The sequence below is a fragment of the Stylophora pistillata genome, chromosome 10 (assembly GCF_964205215.1).
Source record: "Stylophora pistillata chromosome 10, jaStyPist1.2, whole genome shotgun sequence".
Taxonomy (NCBI): Eukaryota; Metazoa; Cnidaria; class Anthozoa; order Scleractinia; family Pocilloporidae; genus Stylophora; species Stylophora pistillata.
Genome location: NC_142528.1, coordinates 630,536 through 650,389, shown reverse-complemented (window position 1 = coordinate 650,389; position 19,854 = coordinate 630,536). Strand labels below are relative to the sequence as shown.

The 19,854-nt window shown below is 39.3% G+C and overlaps 3 protein-coding genes across 3 annotated transcripts; 1 reads left to right on the top strand and 2 right to left on the bottom strand.

The window, feature by feature from the left end:
* Positions 1–1,607: 1,607 nt before the first annotated feature.
* Positions 1,608–3,810, top strand: LOC111340284 (uncharacterized). Its single transcript, XM_088734767.1, has 2 exons — positions 1,608–1,876; positions 2,072–3,810. The coding sequence occupies exons 1-2, from the start codon at positions 1,623–1,625 to the stop codon at positions 3,333–3,335; spliced, it is 1,518 nt and encodes a 505-aa protein (XP_088590893.1). The 5' UTR covers positions 1,608–1,622; the 3' UTR covers positions 3,336–3,810.
* On the bottom strand, positions 3,327–5,332 carry LOC148721218 (uncharacterized). The gene is made up of 2 exons (XM_088734773.1): positions 5,080–5,332; positions 3,327–4,937 (listed from the first exon to the last, which is right to left on the bottom strand). Exons 1-2 carry the CDS (start codon positions 5,251–5,253, stop codon positions 3,885–3,887), a joined length of 1,227 nt encoding a protein of 408 aa, XP_088590899.1. The 5' UTR covers positions 5,254–5,332; the 3' UTR covers positions 3,327–3,884.
* LOC148721217 (uncharacterized) lies at positions 5,312–10,176 on the bottom strand. The gene is made up of 2 exons (XM_088736105.1): positions 10,034–10,176; positions 5,312–7,424 (listed from the first exon to the last, which is right to left on the bottom strand). The coding sequence occupies exons 1-2, from the start codon at positions 10,174–10,176 to the stop codon at positions 5,312–5,314; spliced, it is 2,256 nt and encodes a 751-aa protein (XP_088592231.1).
* Between the last annotated feature and the right edge of the window lie 9,678 nt (positions 10,177–19,854).

Here is a 19,854-nt window from a genome sequence, read left to right as displayed (position 1 = left end):
TGCAAAGCAGCTGTCCATGAACACTGTCGACTTTTCGATGCCTCACAATGAACAAGACGACTATTGGTAGAGCTTTGTATATACAAAAAAGTCGAGAGTAGTAGTAGTAGAAACTTTATTAAAGTGTCAAAAACCGTCTAGCCAGGGAACAAATCCCCTACTAATTTGGGGACACCAATTAGGGGAGAATATACAAACTAAGTACAGTAGTGGATAAAATATCTATAGTTAACTTATTAAGAGATTTATAGTAAAAACACACAGAAGTCAAAATGAACAAAGGCTACAGCCTGCGCAGCCATCATCTAAAAGTTCACTTATATTGAGTTGGCGTATCTTGCTTTTAAACGACGTTAGGGTTGTGACGTCCCTGATACTCTTGGGTAGTTTTGTCCATAGCTTAGGCCCTAAATATCTAATAGAGTGCTTGCCATAGGTGACTGTCTCATACCTAGGTATAGAGAAATCTGCTTGCCGCAGATTGTAATTACTATTTGGTTTTTTAAAGATGTTACTTATATATGCAGGGCACAGTTTATGCCTTACTTTATACATAAGTATGCACAGATCCTGTAAGCGACTATTTAGTAGTGTTGGCAGATCTGCCTTCTCTAATAGTTGTTCATAACTAGAATTATTATCCTTGAAAACCGCTCTAAGTCCTCTTTCTTGTAGTCTTTCAAGCTTTCGAGTGTCACTCGCTTTACAAAAATGCCACACTAGGTGACAGTACGTGAGGAATGGTAATATCGCGCTTTTGAATAATATTAACTTAGATTTCATAGGAATTAAATTACGTAGTCTCATTAAAACACCAATTCTCTGGCTGGCTTTTTTACAAATAGAGATTACATGCTCAGAGAAATTTAGCTTAGAATCCAACACTACTCCTAGAAGTATGATATTATCTTTAGTTTCAATCACAACATCATTCACGCAAATATTGCTGTCATTTTGAGTGGAGCCCAAGTTCAAAACTTGGTACTTTTTGAGGTTTCCCGCCAATAAGTTAGAATTGTACCACGTTGTTGCTAAGTTGGCACTATCCTTTAACTGGGTTGTCACAGCTGCCTGGTCTGCTCCTGCGTGGTAAATTTGATGGTCGTCGGCATACATAGACAAGTTCGCTGTTAGGCAGTAGGATAGGTCATTCTGGAAAACATTCCATAACAACGGGCCAAGCGCGGAACCCCGAGGACAGCCACGACTCACGAATCGGCTCGAACTAACATGACAGCCGATCTTTACTTGATATTTCCGTTCATTTAAGTAGCTGTTTAAAAGTTGAATAACGCTTTCCTGAAAACCGTACGCTTCAAGCTTGTTCAGAAGTAGTGGTGGATGTAACGAGTCAAATGCCTTTGACATGTCAGTTGAAAGTATGCTCACAACCTGTTTTCGATCCCTTGCCAGTCTCCAATCTTCCACTAAATTGATCAATGTTGTTTCGCAGCTGTGAGCTTGCGATAAGCGGATGAGTGTTGGTAAATGCGATTACCGAAGCCAGAGTTGATCTGCGCTCCAACCAACTTCTCAAGAACTTTACTTACACATGGTAAGAGAGTTATGGGCCGGTAGTTTTCCTTTGCATTCCTGTCATCCTTTTTGTATACTGGGGCCCAATGCCCATGCTTCCATTCACTAGGCCATGCATTCTTGTTAATACAAGAATAGAGTGCCGAAGTGTGACGTCATGTTACCATGGTAGCATTTTTGCTGGATCTAAACACTATTTGGCGTCTTTCGTTACATCTCATCATAAAATGGGCCAATGCTTCGTTCCCGACTGCAATCATCAGTCAGAAAGTCACAATTGCAGCTTTTACCGTTTCCCCAAAGATCCTGCTCAAAGAAGAAAATGGATTTCTCTAATAAGGTAGGTTGATTTTTGGTACAATGACCACCATGATGCACGGCCACGTGTCGGTTATAGTTACGCGGAAGATGGTTTTATTTAACCACTCAAAAGTGCACTGACCTGTGGATTATACCTTTGAAAGACCTCTAGAGAGAAAAAAAGCTTTTTTTTACGTTATGATTAAAGTTTAAAACCTTCGTTTTCTCTCTCCAGACGAGCTGATCGTGAACCTGGCAAAGGCGCTCGAGTTTGTAGTTGTCATTTCCGAGGAAGTAAAGAAGAAGGCCCCGAGGTCTTTTCCTGGAATAAAGACAAACTATTTGAATCTCGAAATGCTCCAAAAAGGAAAAAGCAAAGAACTGAAGTCCCAGAGACAACGACTATCGAGCAGATCCTTTCAGAATCTTCGACGAAGAGCAACCAGAACGAGCCTTGCGAGCTCAGTTGCGAGGAGATGCAAATGAAATGCACTACTTTGCAGACTGAAAATATCCTGCTACAAGCAGAGCTAGGGACATTAAAGACCCAAGTATCCGAGTTGAAAGAAAAAGAAAGCTACTTAAAAAGAAACTACAGCTCTTTTAACATGGATTCAAAGGTAATCAACATGGAAACTGGCCTCCCAAACAAAGAAATGTTCCACATTGTTGTCGAATATGCCGAAAGATACCGCAACGATATTGTTTACGTGTGTGGCTGGAAAGTAGACAAGATATCTTTTGAAGATCAAATATTGATAACATTGATGAAGATTAGACATAATTATCATAACTTACATTTAGCTGAACTTTTTAGTTGCAGTACTGCTACAATAGCGAATATTGTGACAACATTTATCCATGTTTTGCACCAAATTCTATATGAAGATCAAATGGAGATAGCTGTTCCATCCAGACAAAAAAACAAAACTTCACTTCCAGGCTCATTTAGCTTATTTGGAGACTGTCGTATGGTAATAGATTGCACCGATATCGAGGTTGCTACACCTAAGCTTATGAGTGACCAAAAATTGACATATTCAACGTACAGGGGTATGAATTCTTTTAAGACAATTGTTGGTGTGGCACCCAACGCGGTTATAACTTATGTAAGTAAACTTTTCCCTGGCTCAGTATCAGATAAAGTAACGGTTCAAAAGTCAGGAATATTAAAGCATTTTGTTGCTGGGGATATTATACTTGCGGATAAAGGGTTTTTGATAAATGATATTGTTCCTAATGGTGTATATGTGAACATTCCCCCATTCTTGAACAATGGAAAATTTACAGAAAGTGAAGTTAAGTTAACAAAGAGCATTGCAAAATGTCGTATACACGTAGAACGTGCTAATGCTAGATTGAAGAACTATAAAATTTTAAATTTTGTGCCACCATACTTGCGATCCCTCTCTGGTAAGATTATACAGCTATGTGGTGCTTTAGTTAATTTACAAAACCCATTAATTAAGGAAACCAATGACACTGTTGACTTTGATTAGTCATTTTAATTGAAATATTGATCATCTTACATCAGTTTACTAAGGCCTGGTATACATTGGCATTGTCTGATCATAGTTAATCAATTAACTGTATTCTGATACAAAGAGTGGACAGGTGTTGTGTGATCTGTGAAAAGCTTGTAACCCTATTTTACTTGCTCATGATACAAGGAATCATGATACACAACTTAATGACAAACTATTTATTTCTGATCAGTATTCCTGCCACCACACCCTTATGCTAGTCTTATTATGAATTCAGATAACCAACTGTATTCAAATACGATTGCAATGAATCTATCATTTTCTTGTCTCAAGTAGCTAATGTAAAAACCCCAGCAAATGTTGCTGTTTAAAGAAAAACAATTTTAAGATTAACATGAACATTTTTATTTTATATACACCCTTCAGTTACTGCATATTTGTTGTAAAAGTTGCAATGATTTTACCAAATAAAACAATATTTTAAAAAATATTTCTAAAAGTATGTATTATCAAATCCATTACTTTATAAAAAACTACATTAATTTTACAACAAAGTCTTAAAATTTAAAGACCACCATCAACAAGTGCAGGAATCATGTGAATTGTATAAAATTCTTGAAGTGAAAGAAGATTTGGTTCCCATGTGCAGTCTTTCTGGATTGCCAACACAACAGTTTGCATTGTTGTCCAAACCACAAAGTAACAGATTTGCTTCCCAGTTATAAACAGCTGACCCTGGACTTGATGCCAGTAGTGGTGGGATTGTTTTAAACAATAGCCAGCATCTCTCTTTACTAAACAGAACTTAGGGTCTTTAACAGCCTCCTCAATTGTTGAATTGCGATGTGTGTAAGGGCATTTGACTTCAATGATCGCATTGTCATCAACAAGTCCATCTGGTGATGCACCCAAAACACCAGACTTGTGTAGCCAAAGGCCACAATCCTTTACTACTTTCATTGTTAATTTGGTGAAGGCCTTTATTCCTTCTTTCTCGTTAACGACACCCCATCGAACAGCCTGCACTCGAGAGATGTCGTATTCTCCAAGAACACGCTTGATAAGGGAAGGAGTGACTCTTTTTGCTTCAAGAACTGGACCAAAATTGCTAGCAGTCAAACGTCCTTTTCTCACCACATGCCACTCTCCACATTCACGTTGCTCTTTCGTGATCTCACAGACTGATTTCACTTGCTGCTCACTTACTTTCAATTTTTCCAACAAGAAATTTGTATCAAGTCCGCTTTCAACAAACTCTCTCGATAAAATGATTTCTTCGACTGTGGAGATCGGCAGACGATTCTCTTTGTCAGGTTCGGGGCTCAAAAGCCATAACATTCCTGTGAACTCGCCGTATCTCTTCAGCTTGTTCCGTAGCCATTCTCTGTCCTCATCTGTAGTTTTTCGTTTTAGGACTTTAGTTTCTTTGGGTGGATACAGATCTTCTACCGTTTTAACCACCTCGGATGCCTTTTGTTTCTTCCACTGACATTCGATGTCAGTTCTACTTAAGTTGTGGTAGCCATGAAGGAACAGAGCTACAGCGTGACTACACTTTGAACCGCCACGAGGGCACTCGCATTCTGTGGAACGTATTTCGTTTTCTTGAAGATATATCTGCGAAGGAAAGAGAAAAAGAAATATAAGCTTACTTTTCAAGATTTCCTTTAAACGAAGATTCGAAATCACTTAATTTAAATAAGTTTTGGTTTGGCGATGTTAACGGATAGACATCGAGTAATAGAAATTTTACACTTACTGTGACTTTATACGTCGTACTTTTCATGCTCGCTTGCACTGACCCTCTGATAATTCCATCACAATAGCAAAAAGATAGAACGTGTCCAGATTGGTAATGGTTTTCGCCACGGTTTAAAGATTTAGGCTCATCTGAGAAGTATTTTGCGAACGATGTTATCGACAACGCCGCCATGTTAAACACATGTGAGTTTGTTTAGATCCAGCAGAAATGCAACCATGGAAACGTGACGTCAGGGCTTCGGTACTCTATTGAACAAGGTGGTTAGTGGAGCGGATAATTCATTAGCACCTATTTTTAAAGCCTTTGAAGGAATTCCATCAGTGCCGGTGGCTTTGTTTATGTTCAGCGAATCGAGAACAGCAAGGACTTGTCCCTGTGTAACCAATTCGATTTCGATGGTCTGAGTGGAATTCCTATTTTCATGTTGTATCCTCTGAACACAAGGATGGTCTCTAAAGTCCTCTATTGACTTTCTTTCAATCGCTGTACCGCCAATGCCATCCGCCAAGGTAGCAAAATGCTCAACCAATTCCTCAGCCACTTGTTGTTGATTCGTTATCATACTGCCGTTTATTTTTAAGTGGATGTCGTTTCTTTCAGTACAGCTCTTAGAGCCCAAAAATGGCTTGAAAGTTTTGAAGAACGCCTTGGGATTGATTTTCAAATCGTCTGACTTATTATACCAGTACTGTTTGACGGCGATTCTTCTTTGTTTAGTGGCCTCGTTTCTGGCTTCACGTCGTAATTCCCAATTTTCTGGTGTTTTGTCTTTCAAGTACTTGTCATTTGCTTTGCGTTTAGTTCTAATCGCACTTTTCCAATGAGACGTCATGTAGGGCACATCTTTATCACGCACACGCATTTTTTTCACAGGTGCCACTTCGTCCAGTATATTGTTCATAAGTGCATTCCACACGTAAACTTGATCGTCGACGTCATCAAACAATTGTCCAACGTGCCATGGGGCAGAGGACAAAAGCTGTTTATAATGTTCAGGGTCAAAGTTCTTATAGCTCCTAAATGTGATGACCTTTGGTTTGTTGTGATTTATTTTCTGCTTCAGGACACCGTAAACAAGGTCGTGATCACTTAAGCAAGGATGGTAATTACCAGATAGCTGGAAGCTATCCGGTCTATTAGTGAGAAAAACATCTATCAAACTCTCTGTTATAATTATTCCACGCTTTTCTATTCTTGTTGGCTTAGTAATTAGACATTCAAAACCTTGTTCAACTTCCAAATCGAGAAGCAGTTTACCTTCAGGTTTGTCAGGGCGAAGTCTGTTCAGATTTAGGTCGCCAGTAACTACAACAAAATTTCCGTTCAAGCTTGTCCAGTTACAGACATAACTGAGTTCGCTTTCCAACAGTGTTCGATATTCGCCACACAGAGCTCTCGGGGGACGATAAATGCCAACAATTACCATATTGTCCATATCTGTTTTGATTTCGAAGGCAATTATTTCCAGTGTCTTAAAGGATTTATCAGGTTTAAGCTGTGTCCTGACTAGCGATTGAGATATTAAAGCCATAATTCCTCCGCCGCCCTTTTTCCTATCATTTCGGTAGAGGGAGTAGTTCGGAACTTTGAACTGAGCGTTGGGATAGCTCGCGTCGATCTTGGTCTCACTTACGAACATTATGTGGGCGTTGATTTTCTTGATTACTTCGCTCAGTTCTTCAAATTTATTTTGGATGCTGTTAATGTTCAAGTGGGCAATTAAGAAATCCTTATTGTGATGTTTCCTAAAGAGTTCTAGCTGATCGTTTTCAGAAGTAATTTCTGTGACATCTCTATAAAGAAACTGCTCGAAGGCCGTATTTTGAGTTGTTTCCGCTTGATACTCCTCGGCTGGAATTAGTGTATCACCTTCAGAAACTTCTTCAAAGAAGGAGTCCGTTAGTGGCGGTAGAGCACAAGCTGGACAGGTCCAATCAATATCAGGCTGGTCTAGGTAGTACTGGAAAATAGTCCGAGACATATTGAGGCATTTAGCGTGTGACCAGTTACCACATGTGGCACACAAAATGGCGTTTTGGTTGTTTCTAACTGCTTTGTGGCATTCACTGCATGGGTATTTCAACATAGACTTCTTTCCTTTCGGGCCAGGATTTATGGCCACGTCCCCGCACAGAAGCACATCCCTTTCCAGATTGAAGCTGCTTATTCCTTTGACCGTGTGTAGGACCCTCCGTGAAGTAAATCGTTTAGCGCGAGGTTTAAATCTTCTGTGGTTTGTCAGATATGAGACGAATTCAGGTGCAATAAACGTCTTTGAGACGCTTGTAGCCTGGTAAGACCTTAAAAAGTCACCACTTATACTCTCTTGGATTAAAATAGCTCTGAAATATTGAAATAGCAATTGAAATAGCTCTGCTTGACAAAACTTTTCTGCAGTTTCGCAATAAAATGTTTAATACTCGTGGGCAACTATAAAGCCAGCAGGTCTCTAAACTTTGAGCTGAAACATCATAAAACTTAGCCGTTTGAAACAATTTGGCTGTGAATTTGTTCAAATTTCACAAAATCTAAATGGCAAAAATCGTGGATTCCCAGTTTAATCAACACAAAGTATTCACAATAGTTAATATTCTTTTAAATCTATGCTTCCTTCAAGGTATGAGTCGTCTGAGCTCTTTTCACCCTGACGTTTCCTACGCGCGGTCATTATGTCTTGATGTGTAATTGATTTAGACGAAGAACATTTCGTTTTATCTAGTGAATAATTACTAACATTACCAGTTTTGTTAAATTCGTTGCGATGTTTTTATTAAGATACGTATGACAAGGCATTGACTATTTTCATAAATGGCTGCCTGATTGATATTCTTTTGTTTAAATTTAAATTAGCCTTTCTGGCCTCGTTCTCCAGTTCAAAATTCAAAAGAATGCATTATCTCAAGTGAGGCTAGTGAGGCTAATTTGAATTTAAACAAAAGAATATCAATCCGGCAGCCATTTATGAAAGTGGTGTATAGCTTTGAGTTTTTATGTCTTTGTTCAAGGTGATAAACTAATTTTACCGCAAGACATGAAGAAGAAAGAACAGAACGAAAAAAAAAAAGCAACTACTCCAAAATATATTTTATCCCTTATTTAAGACGGACTAATGGACATTTAACTAAGGGTGATGTCGGTAACTCTTATGCGTTAAGTTGTTTTAATTTGGCACCACTGAAGAGATCACGTGCAAGTTATTAAAAACTGTCATGTTTAATTTGCCGCATAAGTGGTTTGTTTTCAAGCTACTAATTGAGCCCTGAAAGAAGGATTGAACTCACTCGGATAAAAAACACTCTGTAGAGGTATTTATCATAAATACGCTATGTGGTTCTTCAAGTTAGTCTTTGTAGGGTTGGATGTATTAGTTTTTTGAAAAAAGAATATGAGTCGCAAAGGGTATTAGTAGCTTTTTTCTTTCCACTATGAAAAGTTTTCATAACAAAAGGCGTTCTGGTGGTCAGTCAGTATCCTGATTACGAAAACTGTCTGATTAAGAAAAACGCTTGAGGTTATTAATCAAACAACTGGAAAAATTTATTTAGGAAAAACAGACAGGAGCCCAGAAAATTCTATATGCAGATTATTATTATTTTTTTATTTATTTACTTAATGATTCACCCGAAGGTGGGTGTAAATACAATAGGACTCTAAGTCCCCTCCAAGATATTTACGCCCTTAATCTCAACCCCTAAATTAGATTTAAAATCCCAACCCAACGCATTAAGAAAAAGAACAAACATATAGTACATATTTTACAACTGACTGCGGAATTAACAAGGACAAACTGTAAAAGCATTAAATTTACGACATTTAGGACAAATCAACTTAAAGGTACGAACATTATCTCCATTTGATTTAACCTAAGAAAATAGAAAGATTTGAGCTTAGTTTTAAAACAAGACAACGAAGTTTCAGCTTTGATATGATCGGGAACAGCATTCCAAATATTAGAAAGTCTTACAAAAAATGAATCCCTAAAAAGTGAAGTTCGAAAGTAAGGTGTTGCTAGGTAAATTCCCGATGCACCACGACGTGATTTGCTATTACAAAATTTAACATAGTTTTCTATGTTAAGTCTAACGATCCCTAGTTAACAAATGGTAAACACCACAGCGTACACTATTGAGTTATGGATACACGCGGGAGGTTGCTAAGCACGAAAGAAACGTAAGAGTCGCTCGAGGCGATTGCCGAGAGTGACTCTAGCTTCTTGAGTGCTTAGCAAACCTCCCAAGTGCATCCATAACTCAATAGTGTACGGTGTGGTGTTTACCATTTGTTTTATAACATAACATTGATACATTGTAGCTAAAGAGTTCCCTTTTATTTAACAAATCTTACGTGACCAGAAAAAACAAGCGCGCGCGGAAAAATAGTCTTTGCATTTGCTCACGTCAGCAGCGTACACCCATGGGCAAATGGGGGACGCTAAATTGACCAATCAGAGCGCGCGCTTTACTTTGGTTATGTTATAATTTACATGTAAGAAAGAAAAGCAGGTCTAAATATTCAAGCCAATAATTAATGGGCAGTAAATTAAGATCAATTAGACGGTGTTGATAGCTCATGTTCTTGTTTTTGCAAATTAATTTAGTAGCTCGTCTTTGAGTCCTTTCAATTAATAGAAGGTTCTTAATTACAGACTGTGGGGCCCAAACCTGTGAAGCGAATCTAAAATGCGATCTTATCAAAGAAGAGTATAATAAAGTTAAAGTTTTTTCATTTTCAATTGTATGACAATGTCTCTTGATAAATCCCGAAAGTTTGTTAGCTTTAGAGACAGTCTGAATTATGTTTGTTCCATGTGAGGTCCTTAGTGACTGTAAGCCCAAGGTCCCATTCTTTGGTGACAAGCTTTAGCTCGGTATTGTTTAGGTTATATATACGTTGTAAGCTAGTTTTCTTTCGGCTTATTCTCAGATTGTGACACTGTATAGGCTGGAAATACAGTTCACTTAAGAATGACCAGTTGCAGAGGAGGTTTAAATCATCTTGGAAGTCACAGATATCAGATGCAGCTTTGTTGGTTTTGAAACATTTCGAGTCATCAGCATACATAGCTAGAGACGAGGACTTTAGAACATTCGGCATGTCATTTACAAACATCAAAAATAGTACGGGGCCTAAAACTGAGCCCTGTGGAACTCCAGACTTAACTATACTCCAGGTTGAAAAACTGCCATTTACGACAACACGCTGTTGTCGCCCGGTGAGATAACTCGAAAACCAGTCCAGCAGTGAACCGTCAATTCCAAACTTGCGAAGCTTTGACAAAAGTTTCGCATGACACACGGAGTCAGAGGCTTTAGAAAAATCTATTTCAACTTTAAATCTTTGAAATCTATTTCAACTTTCATAAAAGGCGTTGTCCAAGCAATGATTAGAATAAGGAAAACCGACTATTTAGACCTTAAAGGTGTTTAGATTGCGTCCAGGCACCGATTAGAGAACAATAGCAAGTTAGATCCCCACCCATGTAACACCCTCACACTCTGTTTACTAAACTACTACGCTAGGAACACTTAAAAGAGTACACCTATCGACGTAATATGCCGCGTCGAGAAATTTGGCGTCCTGGGGCTCGATAAACCTTTAAGAGGAGTACGATCAAAAACTGGAAGCTGTTACATGCGACAAACATTTGGCCAATTCTAACTTTAACTATACAAAGCTCTGTTGTTCTGTTTTATGGCAGTTTGAAATCATTTGTGGGAATAAATTAATTTAACGCCGAGCGATCTCTCTCAATACTAATTCTCTGTATTGCAAACCAAAAAGAGGTATGCCTTTGAAACTGTGAATCTTTAAAACAACTCAGAAACCTGAAAGAGCTGAAAACAGACTCGTTATTCAGTGCACAACTGCCAACTCCACAAGTTTTCTCAGTTTTGAGATTAATTCTTGCGTTTTTGACATTTCCCAAATGAAGTAAGCCATGAGCCTGACTTTTCGAAACTCTCTATTTCAAAACCTACATAGAGCGTCGCTCACATTAATCACACAGAAGCTAATATGGTAAAGACTGTATACTAGCTCTTCTTTCGCTCAAAGAATGCGAAGAGAATTCAATTCTACTGACAGCAAAAAAATGTGATTGGAATCGACTAACCTAAGACACTATGCCGTTCGTAAAAAAGACAACATCATCAAAAACAGTTTCCTTGAAGAGATTGACTTTGTTTCGAAAGCTCTCCTATTACTCGCGCATGAACGGGGGAGAAGTTTATCCACTGAGATGTACTTCATTAGCATCAAGAATTAAAGGCAATATGGTAAAGAAATGACAGAAACATTTTCCATTTGGTTCCTATTTCGCTATTCATTGTTTCTCTCAACAAAAGCGCCACAAATTTTGCTGCGAAATGGGTTGCTGGCGGCATCTCTACTTAATCAATTTCTCGTCCGCTCCTTCATGCAAAACTTTTCAGACCTTTAAATTTTCCAAATTCTAGCTCATAACTTCCCAAAACTCTGCTCAAATTCTATCACGGTGCTTTTCCTTGCGCCCCATTTCACAAATTTCGAGTGAAAAATTCTTTTCACTAACACAGAACTGCAAGTAAACTGAGATAATTTTCTTCATTACACATTTTCTTCATTGTTCATCTTGAAGGCTGCATGACAATTTTTTTTTGTTTTGTTTTTTTTCTGCGTTGTCTTTTAATAAGTAAGATCTTTTGACAGGGAGCCCACGTCACAAAGTGTGGTTTTCAGTGAGGCCCTGCATAAGTCTAACGTAAGGATAACAGAAAATATAAATATGGTTATCAAGAAAAGGATAAAAGGGCATAATCAATAGAAGAGACTACATATTTTTAACAAGACGTCTAAAAACTGAAAAATCGGAAATGTTCCTAATGCCGTCTGGGAGAGCGTTCCAGTCATCTACTGCATGACAAACAAACCGATGCTGACCCCATGTACGCTTTGATTGTGGTTTACAAATGTTGTTATTAAAACGAGTGTTATAATCATGCATGTCTTTAAAATGATTAAAATTAAAATTCCAATCAATTAGTCCATTCAAGGACTTAAAAACCAAAAATAGACGATGAGATCTTCGTCTTTTTTCCAATGTATCCCAACCAAGTAGATCAAGAGCTTCTGTTGCTGATGAATGCTTTGGCATATCTAAAATTAATTTAGCTGCTTTATTCTGGAGTAATTGGATCTTGTTCATCAGAGTGGTGTTGGATTTATCCCCCCAAGTCACATCAGCATAATCAAGGATTGGCAGCACCATGGCTTTTACAAAGAGTTCCCTTGTATTTCTTGGCATAAGATGTTTTATTCTTGTAAAACGCCAAGCCTCTGAGATACTTTGGTCTTAATGTAATCCACGTGATCAGTCCAAGTCAGATTCTCATTGATAATTACGCCCAGATACTTGAACGAATTGACTCTGTCTAACTCCTTCTCCTTGATTATTAATGTGAATTCTTCTAAGGTGTTAAGTTTCCTTGGACCGCCAATGAGCATGAATTTAGACTTCGAGATATTTAGTGTAAGTTTATACTCGTAGAGCCACTGAGCTAGCCTGTCCAGATCCTGATTCAACATGGTCTGTAGGTCACGGGCTGATTGAGAAGAGCAGTAGATAGCAGTGTCATCAGCGAATAAGGTGACCGTAGTGTTCCGAAGGACCTTGGGTAGATCGTTGATGTAAATGGCAAATAGTAATGGACCGAGAATAGACCCCCGAGGAACACCAACGGAAACCTTCCGCGCAGGAGAAGAGGCTTGACCAATCACAGTCTTCTGGTAACGAGAGGATAAGTAGGAATGGAACCACTCAAGATTCTTGCTGCGTAATCCTAGAGATTTGAGCTTCCCGAGTAAAATGACATGGTCAACGGTGTCGAAGGCTTTCTTCAGATCAATAAAAACTACACCATTTACTAATCCTTTATCCATATTACTTAGCACTTCATCGGTAAACTGCGTTAGAGCTAAAGCGGTAGATCTTGCACGTCTAAAGCCAAACTGGTTCACAGCAAGCAGATTGTTAGAGTCGAGGTAGCCGTAAAGTTGAGAATGAACAGCTCTCTCAATTACTTTACTGACCGTGGGCAGGATAGAAATGGGACGATAGTTATCTTTATCGGATTTATCACCTTCTTTGAAAAGAGCAGTCACTTTCGCACATTTCCAAGATGATGGGAATTGACCCTTCTCAAAAGAGAGGTTTATGATATCCCTCAGAGGTGAAGCAAGTACATTTGCTGCATCACGGAGTAAACGTGCACTGATGTTGTCTAGTCCTACCGCTTTATTGGTTTTCATTAGGCGCAGCTGCTTTTCAACAAAGGCTGACGTCACATACTTGAGAGAGAACGATAAGGTAGGAACTGCATCGTACTGAGTCGGTTTTAAACCACGAAAGGCCTTTGCAAGGCTCTTACCGATGCTTGAAAAGTGATTGTTTAGAGTTTCTGCAATGCCTTTGGGGTCAGTCTGCAATTTTCCATGACCAAAAACTGCATTAATTTCATTGTGGTTAGAGGGAAGTGTCTCTTTAATTGCTTTCCACATCTTGGAGCTGTCACCTTTAGCATCTTCTATCAGCCGACAATAATATTTCGATTTCAGCTTCTTTTCCTCGCTATTCGCACAGTTCCTTAATTTTCGGTACATTTGCCAGTGATACTGCGAGTTCTTACGCTTCTGAGCCTGTTTCCAGTGGTAATCACGATCACTCCGAATTTCGAGGAGTTTGTTCGTAACCCATGGTGTCTTTGTCCCCTTCACACGCTTTGATTTTATCGGAGCGTGGTCGTTTGCAATGCTATTGAAAAGACCTTCCCAGAGGAACACGGCATCATCAACATCATTAACACTTTCGATTATGCTCCAAGGTAAGTTGCTGAGATCACGCAAGAATGCTTCTTTGTCGTAGCTTTTAAAACAACGATACTCGAGCAACTTTGGTGGAAGTTTCTTTACACCTCCCTTGATAGTACAGAACACAATGCTATGATCGCTGATGCTTGACTGCAGAACATCGGACTGCACGACCCTGTGAGTGTTGTTAACGAACATCAAGTCTATCGTGGTGCTAGAATTCTCAGTGACCCGAGTAGGTTTACAAAAAATGTGAGAAAGACTGTGTTGTAATGCAAATTCATCAAGTTTACGGCGTAACTGATTCTTGGTGGAATAATCAATATTATAGTCACCCACCAAAACAATATCGGAGTTTTCAGTGTCGATGTGATTTAGCGAATTTTAAAAAGGAGGATTACAGAACAGGGGAGGGGGGTAGTTCTGTTGCTCTAATTATCCACTGTTCTTAGTCAGCCCTTATATAAAAGCTCGTTCATTGATGCCGTAATATCCAGACCCAGCTATGATTATTGTTTTTTAGCTAGGAACAATGCAGTGGATATTTCGTTATTTTCTTGTCTGTGTTTCGTTCACCAACCTTGTGACTCCTGAGGATCAATGCAAGACAGAAATTAACATTGGTAGCATGGCTCTCAGAGGTTTCGTTTTGAAGAGAATGGCGGTGGCAGCCCCTCATAGCTGTGATATTTTTATGTGAAAGGGAAATTACCTGCCAAAGCTATAATTTCAACAGAAAAGAAAAGATGCGTGAATTAAACAACCGCACAAAGGAAGCAAGACCTGAGAATTTCCGCTCAGACCCAGCTTGGTTTTATATTCGCCGCTTGAACGGAAGAGACAAGTACTCGGCCAATAACATTAAATAATAATTATCAATCGAGTTGTAAGAACACTGTTCTCTCGATAAGTTTAGAGACAAATCGAAGATTTGAGACCGGACGAAAGTTATTAAAGGTTCAGTATCAGCATTAGGTTTCTTGCGGCGAAGTCTGATCATAGCTGACTTGAGATCTTTGGGCATCTTACCAGACGTGAGTGACAAATTGACAATATTCTTTAAAATAGGAACTAGTATATGGAAGCATTTTCGCATAATTTTTTCCGGTAGAGGATCTAGAGAGCAGGACTTTATAGTGCTCTTCTTGATCAAATCCAAGATGCTATTGTCATCTAGTTGCTCAAATGAAGACAGTCTTGTGGAGTACTGTATGCTTACCTCATGAGCTAGAGATGTTGGTGAAATCAATTCCTGATGTTGATCTGCAATTTGCGAGTGAATACGCTCAATCTTTGACTTAGAAAAGTCTGATACTGTGTAACCGGATTAAGTTTATGTTTCCCGTTTGCTTTCCCGGCCGATGAACTAGTGTTCACTTTAATTTAGCACAGCTTAACCATGTTCGGTTTTTCCACAGACTGACAGGTTTCAAAAAACAGGATAATCGTGCAATTTAGAAAGCTTTTCGCTAATTTTTTTGGGGACACTTCTAAGATGCTTTTATAAATTTGTGAGTGAATCGTTCGTCGAAGTTCTAATATTGCGTTTTATTTCCCCTACATGCTCGAGCAAGTCTTGCTCGTGTTGTTGTCTCTTTGTTTAATTTTTGTCCTCTAATTTGTTGAGTTGAGGTCAAAATAAAAACTGCCAAGGAAATGCTGTACTTTTCTGAATATTTTGACCACTATCAGCGGTTACTTAAGTAAAACATCATTCGATGATACTCTTTTTGTTGGCACCGAAATCGGCGAACAGTCTTAGGATTCACGGACTAAATGAGGAAAATAGATGGAACGACGCCAAGGTTACGATTAAAAGCTGTCAGTTGTAAGATTCAAGCAAGAATTTCTGATAAATAGAAAAGGACCCAATTGATGTTCTTTTGTAATTGTCAATAAACCGAGTCCTTTAGTTAAATTACTGACTAAACAGTTTATTTGTGCCTTAATATCACTACTACATCACTTGCACCCGTGTTACTGCTAATCGGTAATTTTCGCGCTGATTCAGCTCGTCCAGAAAACAAATGCACTATTTTTAGCTGTTATTTTTGCTGAGTCGGTGCCTGACAGGTTACTGACTTCACGATAATTCGCTTTAGCTGAGTTCAGACACGTAACTCTTGGAACTTTATTTCGAAACTTTGTCACTCCTATTCATTACTGCATTGTAACCAGCAAAATAATGTTCGAAAAGAGACACGCGTTTGCGCAACAGTTTAAGTGGTTTTCGAATTGAAGGTAGTCAGTTTTTGTTGTCTTATATCGTCAGACGCAGCTACTAGTTTATAAACTAGATTTGATTTAAAGTTGATTTCAAGCTAAGGATTAGCACAGTTATCTATCGTTTAGTAAAAGCTGATAGTTTCGAAAGAAACTGTTTGGGGCTGCGTCGGTGGGAGTAACGATATAATTTGGATATATCAACAAAGTTGAAATGGTAAATTAGCCACCGTAATGATTACAAAAGCTGACGTTTCGAGCGTTAGCCCTTCGTCGGAGCGAATAGAGGAATTGTGGGTTGTGTGTGCTTTTAAAGGCAGAAAATGGAGCTACGTTATTGGTCGGTGCATGGCAACGAGAAAAACATGAATAAATTAGTGGAATGAAAAGCGTTCGTTGATCCCTGTGGGATTGAGACTGCCGGTTTGAAAGATGAGCTTTTGTTCAAGATTTTTACGGCTTTCCGTGCCACCTAAGTGCACTTTCTTTGTACGGCTCTGAAATATACTTGGGAAATTTCTGACAATTCTTTATCCTTTTTAGACGTCAAAGTTTCAATTGAAGGTAACGGTTTATGCACTAGTGTGTATTACAAACCTACAGACTCGCATAATTACTTGTTATATTCGTCTTCTCATCCATCTCACGTTAAGAATTCCATTCCTTTTTCTCAGTTTCTAAGACTTCGTCGTTTATGTAGTAATGACTCTGATTTTCACCACAAATCAGAGTCAATGTGCCAGTTCTTCGATAAACGTGGTTACCCTGCTTCCGTTGTTCAAGCGGGTTACCACCGCGCTCAACTTATTGATCGACATTCAGCACTACAAACGTCGCATAAGGAAGATTCCGACCGCATTCCATTCACTCTCACGTTTCACCCTCACAACCACTCAGTTAAATCCATCATTCTTAAAAACTTCAAACTACTTCAAAACGATCCAGAGACAAGCACTATCTTTTCGCAGCCTCCGCTCATTTCATTCAAACGCGACAAAAACTTAGGCAATTTTTTGATCAGAAGTTCTTTTCAGACTAATGAGCAACCAGGCACTTTTAAATGCGCTCGTGCGCGATGCAAAACGTGTCCTTTCATTGACAACACTGATAAAATATCGGGACCTAAACGATCCATTAAGATCACCGATCACTTCACGTGCACCTCCGCTAATGTAATCTATTGCATAACTTGCACTTATTGCAAAAAGATATACATCGGCGAAACGGGCAGAAGACTAGGTGACCGATTCCGAGAACACCTTCGAGACGTGGAAAGGAATGACAAGGACACATCTAAACCATTTACCTAATCATTCTAAGCAACATATGGCAATCTGCGGTCTTTCCTTGCACTTAGGTGGCACGGAAAGCCGTAAAAATCTTGAACAAAAGCTCATCTTTCAAACCGGCAGTCTCAATCCCACAGGGATCAATAAACGCTTTTCATTCCACTAATTTATTCATGTTTTTCTCGTTGCCATGCACCGACCAATAACGTAGCTCCATTTTCTGCCTTTAAAAGCACACACAACCCACAATTCCTCTATTCGCTCCGACGAAGGGCTAACGCTCGAAACGTCAGCTTTTGTAATCATTACGGTGGCCAATTTACCATTTCAACTTTGTTGATATATCCAAATTATATCGTTTAGTAAGTCTTTTATGAGAGTTCTTACAAATTAACGGAGGTGAAAACGATTACCATAGGCCAGGGCCTTTCGTTGTGAAAATTTGAAAGAGCGCCAGATTTTTCCCAAAGATTTGGATCCTACATCCTCGAACCTTTTTTCTTTGTACGTTTCCGTGAGTTAAAGGAAGCCTTAGAGTTGTTGGTTTGCATGCACAGTTTGAGCACAGCCGAAGCGAGTCAGTAGTCAGTGGAGACAATTTGCAGCGGAAAAGAAGTGATAACTCTTTCGCAATAAAAGATTTTCATTTTCATTGAAAAGTTCTGAATGAAGATGTGAAGAAAAGCCTGAACGGGTCATTTCATATAACAAAATTAATATTCAATTTCTCTTTGGATAATCTAAATTTGTTTGTCCGGTTTTTTTTGTTGTTATTATGCATATTATGTTTGCCGTTGTTATTTTAAATTTGAAATATTTCACAGGAATAGTTAATTTGATCTATGATTGGTCCAGGTGTGTCTTTTCCTTTTGTTATTCAAAATTTATTTTTTAGGAATTAGCATATATATAATAGTGTATTCTGTTTTCTCTCTCTGTTGTTGTGAAGACGTTTATGCTACTGCGTTTATGGCGTCTGTTGAGAGCGTGGAGTCTACAGAAAAAAATTGTTGTCCTTGGGTTATCGACTCGGGCGCATCAAGTCATATGACGACAGAAAAGAATGTTTTGGTGAATTTTCAGGAATTTGCCGAGCCTGAAAATGTCGCGCTGGGTGATGGCCGTGTTGTGAAAGCGTTGGGATCTGGGAGTGTACGAATGAATATGCTGTTTCAAGCAACCGAATCCAAGAAAGCAGTCTTATATGATGTCCTGTACGTCCCTAAACTCACTTGCAACCTTTTTTCTGTAAGAGCTGCAGTTTCTAAGGGCAACGCTGTAGAGTTTGGTCCCCAAAAATGTTGTATTTGGGATGGAAATGGAAAGCTTCGTGGAATGGGATCACTGGTTGATAAACTCTATCAACTAGACTGTCAAGTTGCAATCACTACGGACACTGCGTACGTCTCAGTTGAGTCATCTCAGGGTAGCGACTTATGGCATCAACGTCTTGGACACGTACACGAGCTACGCCTCAAGAAATGTGTGGAGAGTGAATCCGTACGAGGGATTAACATCAAGAAAATAAGTGAACTGTCTTTCTGCGAAGGATGTTTGGTAGGAAAGATGTGTAGAAAACCGTTTCCCGCAGTGGGAGAGATTCGCTCGACGCGAAGACTACAGCTGGTGCACAGTGATGTCTGCGGTCCTATGCACACGCCATCGATTGGAGGAGCAAAGTATTTTGTTACGTTTATTGATGATTACTCAAGGTGCTGCGCTGTACACTTCATGAAACACAAGTCAGAAGTGTCAGAGAAGTTTGTAGAATTTGAAGCTTCCGTTACCAACGATGTCGGCAAGGCAATAGGAACTTTGCGAACGGATAATGGCGGCGAGTATTTGTCTACTGAATTACGGAACTATTTGAAGGTGAAAGGAATTAGACATGAGCTGACAGTGCCACACTCACCCCAACAGAATGGTGTAGCAGAAAGAATGAATCGGACTTTGGTGGAGTCTGCACGTTCGATGATCGCGCATGCGGCATTATCGGACATCTTTTGGGCTGAAGCCGTTTCTACAGCTGCCTATGTGAGAAACCGCCTTCCCACGACGGCGCTAAAAGAGAATGAAACTCCTTATGAGCGGTGGTATGGAAAGAAACCAGATGTGGGCCACTTGCGTGTATTTGGGTGTATGGCCTATGCCCACGTACCAGGCAGTGAACGACGAAAGCTTGACAAGAAATCGAGGAAGATGCGTTTCGTGGGTTACAGCTTAACTTCAACGGGATATCGTCTTTTTGATGAGACGAACCGAAAGATGTATATCCGAAGAGATGTGGAGTTTAATGAAAACGATTTCGGCCAGAAGCGAGCCATGGCAACAGAGCCAGACCCAAAGAGCGAGGAAGCAGAGCAAAACGAAGTAAACCCTGGAAAAGATGGAGGAGAACAAGAAGAAATGAAGAATT